General features: G+C 39.2%; 1 protein-coding gene across 7 annotated transcripts in view; it reads right to left on the bottom strand.

The window, feature by feature from the left end:
• Positions 1–14439, bottom strand: part of NFIB (nuclear factor I/B) — a 178977-nt gene extending 164538 nt beyond the window's left edge. For all 7 annotated transcript variants that reach the window (XM_014953956.1, XM_014953955.1, XM_014953954.1 and 4 more), the window contains exons 1-2: positions 14115–14439; positions 7293–7824 (exon numbers count right to left, since the gene is read on the bottom strand). In XM_014953956.1, coding sequence (XP_014809442.1) covers positions 7293–7824; positions 14115–14144 — 562 coding nt within the window. In that variant the 5' untranslated portion in view covers positions 14145–14439. The remainder of the gene's footprint in view (positions 1–7292; positions 7825–14114) is intronic.
• Between the last annotated feature and the right edge of the window lie 27 nt (positions 14440–14466).

Consider the following 14466-nt stretch of genomic DNA (forward strand, 5'->3'; position numbering starts at 1 on the left):
GGCTTCACTGCCCTGAGCCAGGCTTTTAGCAACCAGAATTTAAAAAAAAATAAAAATAAAAAGGGGAGACAGAGTAAAATCATGAAGCCTCCCTGGAACGAATGACATCTTGTTTGACATCTGTCAAACAAACTGGCTAATCATGCAGACCTTGCTCCTTTTTCACATTCAGTTAGCATCTGGAAAGTGTCTCGAGATAAGGGTTTTCTTCTGCACCCCACAACGGCAGGAGCAGCCCTATTCAGTTAAGTTAGCCATTTAACTTGATCTTGAGATCATCCTAACCCCAGTGACTACACCAAAGCAATGCACCACCTTGTCGCTGGAACTTAACGCTTTAGGAAGCCTTTGGAATCCCTGCTTGGCACTGTGGTACGGCTGCTCCAAAGACCAGAGCTTCAGAGGGCCACCAGTCCTTGAGATGTCTACGTTACTACACTAGCAGTGGGGAGGAGGAGAAGGAGGAAAAGCAAAGAAGAAGAGAAAGCTAGAAAAAGAAGCAGACTTGACAGCAATCTCATGCAATTAACTTTAAAATCCAACCTGCAGTGGTATTTAGTGTTTAATTATTTTAATGAAGTTTTTACAGTTACAATGAATTCAATATGCATGAAAATTAAGAAACTTAAAACATAAATCTCTGCTGTTATTTTAAGGATTTCCTTAGTGAATTAGTGGCCTTATTTATAGTTTAGAAGTGGTTTTTTTGTTCCCAGCATTGTTCTTCTGTCTGAAACTACCGTGAAGCAAGAATCTTCTGTTTTCTTTTCTATTATTTTCTTTACTTTATAGCTTCTTGCTGTCGATCTAATGACATTCATAAATTAACACTGACCTCTAAATTTTCAACTAGTTGCACAGAATTTATTTAACCTTAAGCCTCTTTTGTCTTAAACATAATTAATGTCATTTAACCATGTGAAAAGGACTCCCCTTCAGGTACCTGGTAAGAAAAAACAGAACAAACTAAAAGCTCCTTCCTATAATGTATATATATTTCATTCTTGACTGCAGCAGTAAAATTAAGTAAGGAAAATTCCCCTTCCTTTCTCACGAACTAGACATACGACCCATAACCCTGTTCTGATGGAAACTAAATTAAAAAGAATAATACACATTTTGAATTCTTCGGATCTACTGTCCAAATGTCAGTTCACATGTACACATTCTGAAAAATTAATTTGGTGGGTGATCTTTTAAATGTTTTAATTTCCTACATCTTTATAAACAAAGTATCTATAATCATCAATTGAAAAATGTTATTACTCCCATATATACACCCAGATAAATTAATCTCCATCTCCTAATGACAAACGTCTTTCCTGCTGTAATTTTCAGCACACTAGAGATACTCAATATAGTAATCACCCAAAACTTCACACTAGAAAACTAGAAAATCAGTCAATACAGTGTCTTTTTCAGTTGACACAAAAAGATTTTTAAAACTAGATTTTCCGCATGCCCAAAGAGACTGGAATTCAAAGTTTTAAAAAGGTTTACTATTCCCTATCAGATTCTTAAACTACAAAAGCCTCTTCTCACGTGAGAGCAGGTAAAATATAAACTCAGACTTCTGCTTCTGCACTGGATTTCTGATTCAAAACCGAGATTTAGTGCCAGGGATTGGCATGCCATTTCACTGTGTAAGTGACAAGCTCCTGGAGCACCTAGGTACCTATAGGTACAGGCAGTAATAAGCTCTATTTCCTGTTGTTTCCAGTGTAACTAATAACTTGCTGTGTAATCTCCAACAAATCACCTTGTACCTTGACATATCCTTCTGCAAAACAGGTTAAATGTTCCACTGTATGTTCCCAGATAAAGTATTCAGAAGGAGGCAAATCATTAAAGTTAATGGAAGCAGAAACAATCAGCACTTCAACGGATTGATTGATTCTTCTAAGCCCATTATTTTTTTATTAATTGTATGTGGAAGCATCAGTGCACACAAGAACTGCAAACCATCGTCCAAAATCCATCTGGGTGGTGTGACACTGAGACACATGACCATTATATGACTTCTGCCAAAATGAGACTGCTTAATACATATTTTTTGATCATGGTTTTAAGCAGAATTTCTTGTAGTCACAGTAAATTAACAAAAATAATTTTACTTATAATTTTTAAATATGAAAAGTACTATTATAATACTACCATATCATCGCTTTTCTGTACTGACTAAATGAAAACTAAAGCATAACATGGAGATGACTTCACAAAAAATGTTCAGAATTTGAAATGCAAACTCCCTACAAAAAAGAATTCACAAAACTCAAAAAGGGTAATAAAACCTAGATACCCAGGGGGTTCACCCACCCACGCCTGCAACTCCTGCAAGGCGTCCCTCCTGGGAGGGAGACGCGTTTCTGGAGGTGAGCGGGCGCGCACAGGTTGCCTTTGGGGCTGCCGTCAGTGACAATGTGATATCCCCCCACCTTGGGGCAAGGACTACCAGTCTGCCGGCGTAGAGGGCGGGCGGCCGGGTGGGCTAAACCCGTCCCGCATCCCTGCAGATGTGGGGCCCCAGCTGCAGAGAGCCGAAAAGGCGCTCGGCCCACGCCGAAGACCGACAACCCAAGGGGGATGGCGGCAGGTGGGGAGCCATCCCCGCAGGCCCACAGGCATCCCCCTCCGGCACTGGCAACCCAGAGAGAGGGTCCTGCTCACAACCTTCTCCCTGCCCCGGCGGCAGGGCCCAGCCTGTGCCCCCCTCGCCCCCTCTGCTCCTCTCTCTGCCTTTTTTTTTCCCCTGTCCCCCCCCTCCCCTTCCTTTCCCTTCCCCGCCGAGGGACAGGACACAGTCTGGCGGTTCAGGGACTCACGTAGGCCAGGCTTCCTTCTGTGCAGCCCTTTGGGCAGAGCTGCTAATCCTTCTTATTAATTAACGAGATAATAGCAGTTAACCGGAAAGCAATATTAATGCTAACTATCTAGGAAACTTCCAAGAGAAATTATTTAGTCTTTTTGCTGATTTCCTGGTAACAAAGTCATGCAGCTGGAAATGCAGCAGCATCTTAGTGGTTTAAGAAGTTTAAAAAAAAAAAAAAAAAAAGGAAAATATAGTTTTGTTTGTTTTCAAAAATCATTTGTAAATTTTTTTTACCCGAGGGGCCGTTACTAAAAAAAAAAAAAAAAGTGTGTCTGAACAGTATCAGACTAAGGACATCCGCATCTATTTTCTGCCCTCCTTCTTGGATAGTTTGAAAGAACCTCCCCTCCCTCAACTTCTGAGTTTATTAACAGCTGGGGATGTGGGCTCCCCCAATTATATCACTCTTACACAAGGACAAAGGAGAGTGTAAACAGTAACATGTCTGATCTGAGAAATGTACTCTGAGAGGCACATGCATTAAAACCACTTACAAATGTTTACAATTTACATGTACCATTGCCTCAGTCCTTTAAACTCCCAAAGCATTTCTTAAGGTCTACTATGCTTTATTCAGTAAGTGCTGAAATACCTAACATCAAGTTTGCGTTTTATTTATGCTGCAAAAAAAAAAAAACAGTAGAGATGACGCGGGGATTAGGAATTCCGCAGATGAGGCACATTACTGTAGATATTTCATGTTTTAGAAAAAACAGCAATGCAGTTTTTAATTATTTTTTTTTTAATTAGCTATTGTAAGAATAAGTAAAACATCTATCAGAAGAAGGGATTTATATTATCTGGGCTGTGTTGCAGCAAACAAGTACTGCAGCTTTCATTCACTGATTGTCAAAAACTTTCCAATGTGCCCACTGCAATGCGGATGCCAACCAACGAATCAAAGGCATTCAGCAACTAGACAAAGAGGGTCTGATGCCAACCTCGGTGCCACTGGCAACCATTATTGGCATCAAGCACATTGTCTGCCTTTTTTTTTTCCCCTCTCCTGGCACTCGACAAACAAAATGGCGGTTCTTGTAGCAACGGGAACACAGCATAAGCGCTGCACTGAATCAAATACCATCAAATGATTTTATGGGCTGAGATGCGTTTCATACCAAATGACAGACACTCTCTTATGCCTGACAGAAAAAATTTAAAAAATTTAAAAAAAAAAAAAACAAACCACCAAACCAGTTTTGACACCAAAAACAACTTTCATACCATTTTTAAGGTTTGGGCTTTTTAAAAACGTCAGAGGGAGGGGGACAGGACCTGATACACACAGAGCCCTGCAGAAGCGTGTTACGATTAAGAATAATTTTGGTGTTAAACATTGATCACAGTGTGCACTTCCCATTTTCTTCCTCCATTTCAGTCAAAGAAGCAGCATTATAACCTATGTCAAGCCCTGGCTTTTTGTTTTATTTTGTTTTTTTTTTTTAAGTTCCTAAAGCATAAGAGGACAGTAGAAGGATAATGCTGGGGGGGGGAGGGGGAAAGAGAGAAAGATGCTGAATTCTGAGGGAGATGAGCGAAAAGTAGAAAGAGATGAAGTTGGTCAATGACAACTTCACAGTTCAGTCCTTATTTCTTCTTCCAAGGCAGGCATGGAAGTAGAAGCTCTTTTTTTATTAAGAACTGAAAGGATTATTGACACTTCTAGATCTGGAAATTGTCAATATATTGTAACATTACTCTGCACTGCAATGCGGATGCCAACCAACAAATCACAGGCATCCTAGGCTAAACAAAGAAGGTCTGATGCCAATCCTGGTGCCACTGGCAACCATCACTGGCACTCGAACTATCCTTCCTCCTCTTTTTTCCCCTAATCTTTTTTAAAGCAACAAAAACCCAAACTACTTGGCCCCTTTATTCATTTTATGTGCTAATTCCTTCTTGATATTTTGTTCAGGGATTTAATTGTTCCTATGTCTCTCCGCTTAGTTTTCATATGATACTATTAGGTGGGTTCATTTATTTAAAAAGAGAAATAAAAAGCAAAACAGCATGTGTATCGTGCAGCATTTTGGTTGACTTCTTTGGTTTATCTTTTGCAAAGCCTGGTGCTCTTGATTGAGAGCACTACAAAGTGCCACAATTAACCTTCATTCAATGAGGTAGAGAATCAAAGTTTGACAAAATGGGAAAAAAAAAAAAATGCAAAGATATCTTAATATGGCTTCTTCAAGAAGAGAGCCAACAGATGTTAACGGAAGGTTTACTGTGAAGCAGCAAGACAGATACAAAATACACGCAGTTTACAGCAAACAAAAGGGTCTACTAAGGGTGACTTGGTACACAGAAATTCGCCAGCTTCATCTTCCAGTATATTCGCAAAGCAGCGACGTTTAGCTTTGAAAGTTATAATATTACAGCATGCTTATCTTACTCATTTCTGATTAGACAAGTGTTTCAAATAAACCCGTATTCTCAAACCATTTAAATCAATAAAATCAGCTATGCCCGGCAGTTCCTTCTCCCACTTCAAGTTACTGGCTTCCAACGACTTAAAAGTCGACAGTACGTAAGAGTGCTCTGACCCCAGCTTCTTCGGCTCAAGAGCTACTTAAACTGCTTTGGCTCCGTTTGTAGTTCTGACTTTTAGAGACAGGTAAATCCATTAGAATTAATCAGTAAGCGATGTCTTGCAATATATGCATTCAAAATAGCATTTAAATTTTTCTTCACAAAGGGAGTTTAAAGGTACAAATTATTTGTAATTAAGCTATTTTGTTTAATGCTATCGAAGAAATCTTTCTTCCCATGTTATGGGGGATCAGATTTACTGGACTCTGCAGCGACTTAAAGTCGCTGCAAAACACCCAAGTGTTTTCTACTGCTGTGGAGAGAAAAATACAGAAAAATACATGTAGGGGGAAAAAAACAACCGAAGCAAAACAATGAAATGTACTTTTTCATGACAAATAATCAAAAAAATTGAACCCTATTTATACGTTCACATAAACATAGTGCTCCACCTGCATGAGTAAATGCCAGAAGACAAATTCACTGAAAACAAAAAGGTTGTGTTATGGTCTGTTCTTTGAAAGAATGAGTACATGCCAAATGAAGACATGTGCAATTTTATTTTTTTTTTTTTTGTTACTAACAAAATCCATTCCGTTTGCTTTTCAGTTAAATCCCAGAGTTATGTACCGGGCATCAGATAACAGCAGCCTGCCATCTGCCCTTCTGCAGGCCATTTCTGCCTACTACCAGGCCAAGTTGTGAAATGGCCCGCCATCTGCGGCTGGTCAAACTTTCCCTAGTTGAGATCTGCAGCTAAAAAATAAATGCTTTATTACTGCTGATCAGCCAGCAATACAAAGACGTCTAGAGGATGGTATAATCACTAGAAAGAACAAAAATGACCCCTCGCAGAGAAAAAGCATTTCAGAAGGCTTAGTATCAGAGAAAAAAACCTTTATCTGCTTACAGCCACTTACAGTTTCAGGGAACCTGCCTATGAGCATTGTTATCTGAATATGCAATATGACTAGCATTTTTTTCCCTGATACATGATTATCAGAAGCCCTGGTTTTATTTTCCTTCTGTAAAACTAAGTCAAAGATGCTTTTTCATGGTGTTCCTGCAATTTTCTACACTTCAATTATCTGCCAAATAAAATTAAGTTTAGGACTGTAATTATGAAAATACATTTTTAATGGAAAATTTTCTCAAAATATTACAACCTGGATCTTTGTTTTAAAGCTCAGATAGGTAAGATGAGCTCATGATTTAAAATACAAATAAAACGTTAAATACTGTATGCTGTAATTCTGACTATATCTGGTATTTACAAAGCAGTATGTCTGTGCTAAAGTTTTTTCATGTTTTATTTTATCGATGTGAGAAAGTCTACAATTGCTCTTCAAAGTGATAGTAGGTTCATCAGTTTAAGGATGAATTCTTGATTATTTGTAACTACAAAGACAATAATTAATATTTGTAGCATTTATTGCGATTGTGCAATTGCACATACCTGCATCTGTTACTAGCAGTACTGGGGGTTCTAAAAACAAAAAAAAAAACCAAAATTTGAAAAACAAAAAGAATGTTTTCTGAACTCACAACTGGAAAAACTATACAATATATTTGCCCCTTTTTGACAGAAAAGGAAAAAAAAAAAAAAAGGCAACTTCAGCAGAACTAAAGTACGACGTTGGTACGTCCCGCTCTCTCTTGAAAGAGAACCAGGCAGGTATGTCAAACATACATGTCATTTACACAGGTCTGCGGGAATGTGTGCGTGTAAGTATATATATACACATGCTGATTTACATATGGATATGTACCCACATTACGTCTATAGACCACAGAATAATGTTTCACTGGAAGCCAGCCCATAGGGGAAACGGGGCTACTTGGAATCAGAGTTTGACATACTAACACAGAAACACAACAATCTGCTTCCTACCTTGCTCCTGCACGTAGTATGCCAAAAACAAATCAAGCTCCTTGACTGATACTGTTATGTGATGTGGCTGGACACAAAGTGCTGGATTTGTGCAATGTGGGGATTTCATGAGCCGCTCTCCATCCGTACTTTCCAAGGGGATGCCTTTGAACAGGATCACCATGACTAGATCCAGACGCCAGACCTTGTCAGCCTGTCGCAGGCAGTCGATTCTCCTAATCTTACCCTTCTGGTCAGGATTGGACAATACACAGCATGGGTGCTTCTTCCCAGTCACCGTGAGCACAAAATCCTCCCGGAACTCTTGGCGAATATCTTTGCGCAGCTTGGCCAGGAGCCTGGATGCCCACTTCTGTTTAATTTCAGGCTTTTCGCTAAGTAGCTCATCCTTGACTGCTCTTTCCTCATCCTTCGACATTCGTTTCTCATGCTTTTTAAAGTACTTGCGTTTTCGAGCCTGAAGGTTGAACCAAGTATAGGCAATTGCACGGACATGTGGAAGAAGTGCCTCAATGAACGGGTGAAATTCATCCTGTGGAAAGAAGTGGAGGGAAAAAAAAAAAAAAAGAAAAAGAAAAAAAAAAAGAAAACGAGAAAAAGAGAAGAAGAAAACTCAAAGTCAGTAAGTTCTCATAATCAAAGCAGTACCAAGAAAGGTTTCTGAAAATCTTAAAGTGAAATCCAAGACGAAGAGAATAAACCCTTAAAATTTACGCCAAATTCTGCATAATATCTTTTATGCAATTAGCGCTGCTATCGGGTAGCAGACAAAATGTGCACAGAGAATTGCATTTTCCCCGTATTTCACCCTTTGAAAGGACCATGTGAAGATTTTATTTTGTATGCCTCCCCTCACTTCATCCCGCAACACTGCAGAGACAACACCATTTAAAAGAGATGCTATCGAGATGGTTTTGTTTCTAACATTTAAATATCTGAGTGAACAGCTAAGCATCAAGAAAAGTACCATTGCACAAAGAGGACACTATACGGTTTTAAAAAATCTGAGCAGAAAGGTTCGGAAGGCTGAGGCGAATGCCACAGTTCATTTCTCTTCTCTGTGGCACAGAAACACAAAGCATATACATGCTCAGTGTAATGCCACACAGTTCCCGCTTTTGGAGCATGCTCTCAGCAAGAGACTGCTGGTGGCACAAAGAGCATGCGCCATTAAACTTGATCCATTTTCTTATCAAACGTCCAACATTCCAGCACTGAAACAGCACCATTCCAGTGGTGGTAACTAGAGAAACCAGTATACAGTAAGGGGAAGCGGGCAAAAGACACAGCGTGTCGTATACAAATCCCGAACAGAAGCTCCTGTACTTTCAGCTCTTCGGGCTTCCCTCCCACCACCCCCAAACCCTGTAAAATAAAAGTTTATGAAGTTGAGAACAAAAATTACATTTATGTTCTTCCGGCAGCTCCACTGTGGGTTTTGAAGCCCCACAGAGTCAGTTAATTTGTTAACTGATCACATGAGTGTGGCAATTATTCTAAACCCCTTAAAAATCAATCTGAGGTGTACAATGAAAAATGGCAACTTGGCACAAACTTTGCATTCTTTGTGTTTCTGCATGCTGTGGCAGAGTGACATTACGAGTGCACCGCTGGTCAAATGCTGCTTTTGTGAAATCCATGCAATTTATTTACAGTTCCAAAATATCCCTCTCTGTCATCTGGCTTCACCTGCAAGTTCTTATCTTCTGCCTAGCAGCAAAATGGATTGCATTAAGGAGGTAATGCTTAGTTGTCGTCTACAAGCACATCCTATAGCAATTAAATTAATTCGTTTTGTCTGCGTAAAGTACCATCCTACACATCCATGTTAATATCTAAATTGGCCTTTCCCAAAACTAATGCCTCTTTTCCGTGAGCAAATCCGCTGTTTAAAACAGTGTGATCTGGTTATCAAACATTACTGCATTTTGGTTTGGAAGGGAGACCTTAGGGAAGGTATCTTTCTTCCTGTGTGCAGGCATATTTAGTTTTAAATACCATGCAGATTGCTCATCATACTGAGTGGCATGGTGCAATCAAACTAAAACCGAACCGTTTTTGTACAATTATGTTCAAGAATACAATTTACAAACTAATATTTTAGCTACGCTGCTAGACAAGGAATGAATTATGTTTAATCAATAGGCTGATTAACTCCATTAGGTAAAAATGATGAAAGTATAACTAATGGTCTCAATTATACAGAGTTCAGACTGCCACTGTAGAAGCTTCAGGCCAAGAATTTAGTATTTAAATCTTCAAATTTCAAACAAACTTAGAAATTTCCTGAATGGTAAAAAAAACCACCACTAGATCTAGTTACTTCTCTACCCTAACCATCCTCAAATCAAACAGAAAACAATAGAAAAGTTGCAAGCAGTTTACCTACGACTATTACCTTCACAGAAAGAAAAAAAAAAAAAAAAAAAAAAAAGAAAAGAAAAAAGGAGAAGAGAGACAATATAGAAAGACAATTCAGGACATAAACTATCACATTACGGTATGATGCTTGACAAAGAGCCACAAAGGCAATAATTAAACTGATTAGTAGTTTCCAGCAGAGATTTGAACAATTCTGATACTATACTGGCACATAAAACTAGGCCATGGAAAGAGTTAAACCACAATCTGTTCTTTGTGTGGGAAGGCAATACTGCTCTGAGTAACCACAGCCCATGATAAGACTTCCCTATCTTCATACGCTTTCTGATGCCATGCTTTTTTTCTCCTCAATTATAACTACTAAAGAAAGTTTATTTTTTTCTTCTATGAAAGTCATCTCAACCAAAGTATTCAAATAAAATTAAAAAAAAAAAATGTTAACATAAGCATAAAGACTGTGCGGTGTTAATTCACTTTAGACTGAATAAAACAGATTTACTACAGATTTTGAAAATTCTAACAGCTGAGGCTAAAGGTGAGGCAAAGGCGGGAGGCTGAAGAGCTTTGGGAGAAATGAATTTTTTCCCCAATACAACGATTTCCCCTCCATCTAAAGAGACTTCAGCATGTATAACTTAAAATGGCAATAAAATTAATGTGGAGATATTCTACACTACTAGTATACTGTACATCTAGTTTTCATTTTTAAGAAGAACATTACAAACTGAAAAGGCTATGCCTTTAGGTAATGCACATAGTATTGCCAATAATTACCTATAGCATTTTACATCTATGAAAATTTTAGAGATAAAAATTCCACATTTTAAATTCCAATTTGTAGTGGCTGAATGTTTCCTTTTCAAAGACTGAAAAAAAAAACCCAAACCAAACCCAACTCTTTTAAGAACTTTATTCAGACTTTTCTTTCATAATATCATTAAAACATAAAGATATAAATATATGTGAAAGAGTGTGAAGGAGAAACAGAGCAAAGAACATCCTGTTCTTAAGCAATATTATCAAATATCTATGAGAAATTCATTGTGCAGCTGGAGTCCTTTCAAATGAAACATTACTTGACAAGAAGTGCCCATAAAAATGATCCTAAATGGAGATTTGCAATTAATCACACAGGTTCTCCACTAAACCTCCTAAAAAGCCATATACAGAATTTGATTTTTTTTATCCCTTAATATTCATACAGGCAATAGTGAAATATTCTTTTTATGTGACACTTAACCATGTGCCACAGTTGCTCTTGCAATAAAGTGATTTATGGAGGTAAGATTTTTAAATGTCATATCAAATGGCTCAGGTGAACCATTGTGCACTGGCAGTTTAAATTAAAATGGAAGTTACTATATAGCTAGATACTATATAGTATGGATATATATCCACTATATATGGACTATATAGTATCTAGCTAGCTTGTAAATAAAGCAAAAAATACCAGTCATCCAGTGATGATAGACAGGCCAGGTTTTCTTTTCGGAAAAGGTAAAGAGGAAATGCAGGGCCCTTACTCCTATCTTTCAGTTTTATAGACTTTGTATCAATTCAAGCAAGTTTGAACAGAGCACCATACAATAAATATACCAGACACAAGCCTAGAAATTTTTATACCGAAAACTCTGTGTACTCTGTTTCCCAGCATGGATTTTCTCTGTGCCGAATGAAACAACATATTCTTGGAGGAAAAGAAAATGACAGCATATTCTTAGTTTCCTGGAGCACCATAACATAAAAATAAACCACAGCAAAAATATGACAAGAGACCAAGCATTTAAAGGCATGTAGTAACTGCATCCTATCATGCCTCCGCAAGAGAGACAAATGCAGGTTACACTCATTCCAAAACAGGGGGAAAGAGGCATGTGGGAAGGAGAGGAAAGGACCCCCCCAAAATTAAATCACATTTGGTAAGTCTTTACTCTTCCTTGGAGTTATTTTACACCCACCGAACTTTTACTGAAAGACGGATGGGTAACATTGAAATTGCCAAGGTTTGTCTTAAAGCTGTACTTTGGATTTTAGGCTTGTTTCTAAAAGAAGCTTCAGCCCTGTCACAGCACAAACTGAACCACTGTTTTTGCAAGGAGCTCAATCCAAACAGGTGTTCTGTGTTTAGAACTTTTACCAAAATATTTTCTTCTGAGCATTCACTACCACAGTCAATGTGCATCGTAAGAGCCCTAGAGACGGAGAACACAATAGAGAGAACAGTTTTGGCAGTATTACTTTAACTCAGTCCCAACTCAAAAAAAAAAAAAAAAAAAAAAAAAAAAAAAATTAACCAATCTTTTGCTTCAAATAAATAAATAACACAAAGTATAAGTTCTCATTGCCAGTGTAATCTTAATTTGTAGTTTACGGGAAGATTATTTTCAAAACGCCTTTATCATTCCAAATAGGTAGAGAAAGATTCCCAATTAAAATCAATTTGCTGCAACTGAGTTAATGTATAAGTAGCACTAAATGGGAAATGTCTCTGCATGGCACATGGTAAGGCATGATTGTAAAATATTATGGAGAAGTTATCAACGCACGAAAACCAGAAATTGCTTTCTTGTATTTATGGCTGTAGCAGTTGGGGGTTTGTATACACCTGAGTGCAGTATTTTAATACAGATTTGTAAAGAATGAGGAAATTCATTACATCTGTGAGTCTAAAAAGCAAACATATGGAAAAAAATGTCATTAGAGCGGGAAACAACAAAACTAACTACCCGCCGTACAGAGGTGGTGGTAAAAATTTGCGTGTTTCCAATGTAAAAACCAGTTCTTAAGTTGTACTGTCAGGTTCATACTCTGGTGCAGAGGTCTTATTGCCTGTCAATAATTTCACAGGATGGACAGCCCACACAGAATTATTTTTTACTAACTGCAGATTGCACCATAAGTAATGATTTCTATGCCTGTACCTGTAAGCATGTGCGTATCTGGTACACAAAACCCTTCCTACATGCATTCATTTCTCTTTTGAAGAAGAAGTACCTCAACAGTACCCTTTTCCAGCTTTGCTCCACTGCAGCTCACGTTTACTTGCTGAAAATATCCATATCTAAGTCAATCACACTTAGATGCCAAACAAAATATAAACAATAAAAAATGTGTCAGCCAAAAAGCTACAGGACTGTATCCAATCACTGAATAAGCCTTATCATTGTTTCCATCTTCATTCACAATGTATGAATACTTCTAGTCCTTTTGAATCACAATGCTTTCTAATTGTGGAATAACTTAAATCGTATTTATTTATTTATTCACCGTGCGACTGCGAGCGCATCGCCGGCCGCTTCGCACCGCCGTCGCAGGAGACGGTACTTTCGCACATTTTCTGCTTCTTTAGCTATTTGTTGCGCCAATGTGGAAGCAAGCAGTTATCGCTTAATCAGTTTACATCACATCCTCCTAAGACAGACTTTCACAAAAGCTTCTGAAAAGTATCCCCCTGGCTTTACACACCGGGTTTACCCTCACGGAACAGGCTCCGGTGCCCCGGCTCCCCATTTCCCTACGCCCGGCGACGACGCTCCCGGGGGCACCCAGGCAACTTCCCAAGCCGGCTCCCCCTAAACCCCTCAGGTCTTAAAAAAAACTGCATTTTTTTTTTCCGCGGCGGGGACCCCAGCCCGGGCTGCCCCCCGCGCTGCGCTCCGCTGCCCTCCGCGCCCCGCTCCGCGGCCCCCCGCTCCCTCCCGCCCGTCCCGCTGACAGCCGCCGTCCCGGCTTGAAAAGCGGCTGCAAGCGCAGTTATAAAAACCGGGAAAATCTTTTTTTTTTTTTTTTCCCTTTCCCTCCGTCCTCGGAAGGGTGCAGCCTCCCCCGCGAGCGCGGCAATTTAGCTTGGGAGGGGGGAAATTGCCGTGCCCCTGCGCAACCGAACAAGAAAATACTGCACAGCTCGGTCATCCCGGCTCACATCGCCCTCGTCGTGGGCAGGCTACATATTATTAATTAAGCATAAGACGGGATCACTTTGCACCGGCGGGCGCCCGTTTCTTTTTTTGTCAAAAACTGCACTTTTCCTTTCAAACCCTTTCATTAGGCTCTGCGTAAAGTGGCGAGCTGAAAAGGGAGCAAATCGTTTGATTCCAATCAAATCAATACTTCTCAAACCTGCTTCTTAGCGTAATTATGGTCATTTCAATTTTGTTATCCTTTGACTTCTTCTGTACCAGCAATTAACAGTATGTGTCTACGAGTGACACTTTGAATGGATCTCCCCCAAAACAATGGCCTGGTACAGTTTATTCTCTACTATTCCCTCCTGCGAGAGGAGTTTGGACCTGACAAGCAGTTACAACTGTGCTTTAACCCGTTACAACTACCAGCAATGACTCATTAACAACTCGCATACATATAAAAATAATTAAAAAAAAAAGAAACACGTGAAAAATAAATAAATAAACAGATAAATTAAATAAAACGCGTCTATACCTGAGTGAGACAGATTGGAGAATACATCATGACTTCGCTTTGAGAACACGCTGCCCGGAGAGCCCCTAAGAAAAGCTTCAAAAAGGAATAATTTCATCTATTCATTTTACAGTCATCTGAGACTCAAGGAAGATGAAATCAATCAGGACGGGGCTCTGCCCTGGATCACCACAACTTCACAACAAACCCCAGTCCTCCTTAAATAGCCAAAGATTCAAGTTCACTCCGTGTGCTAGATTTCCCGGGGTGAAATCCAATCTACACTTTTAACCCTCTTGTAGTCGGCGGCGCAGGAGTCTCGCTTTTGCTGCTGCTGCTGCTGGTGGTTGTTTTGCAGATGAGAGGGGAAGGA

Source organism: Calidris pugnax, unplaced genomic scaffold (genome assembly GCF_001431845.1).
Source record: "Calidris pugnax isolate Ruff unplaced genomic scaffold, ASM143184v1 scaffold178, whole genome shotgun sequence".
Lineage (NCBI taxonomy): Eukaryota > Metazoa > Chordata > Aves > Charadriiformes > Scolopacidae > Calidris > Calidris pugnax.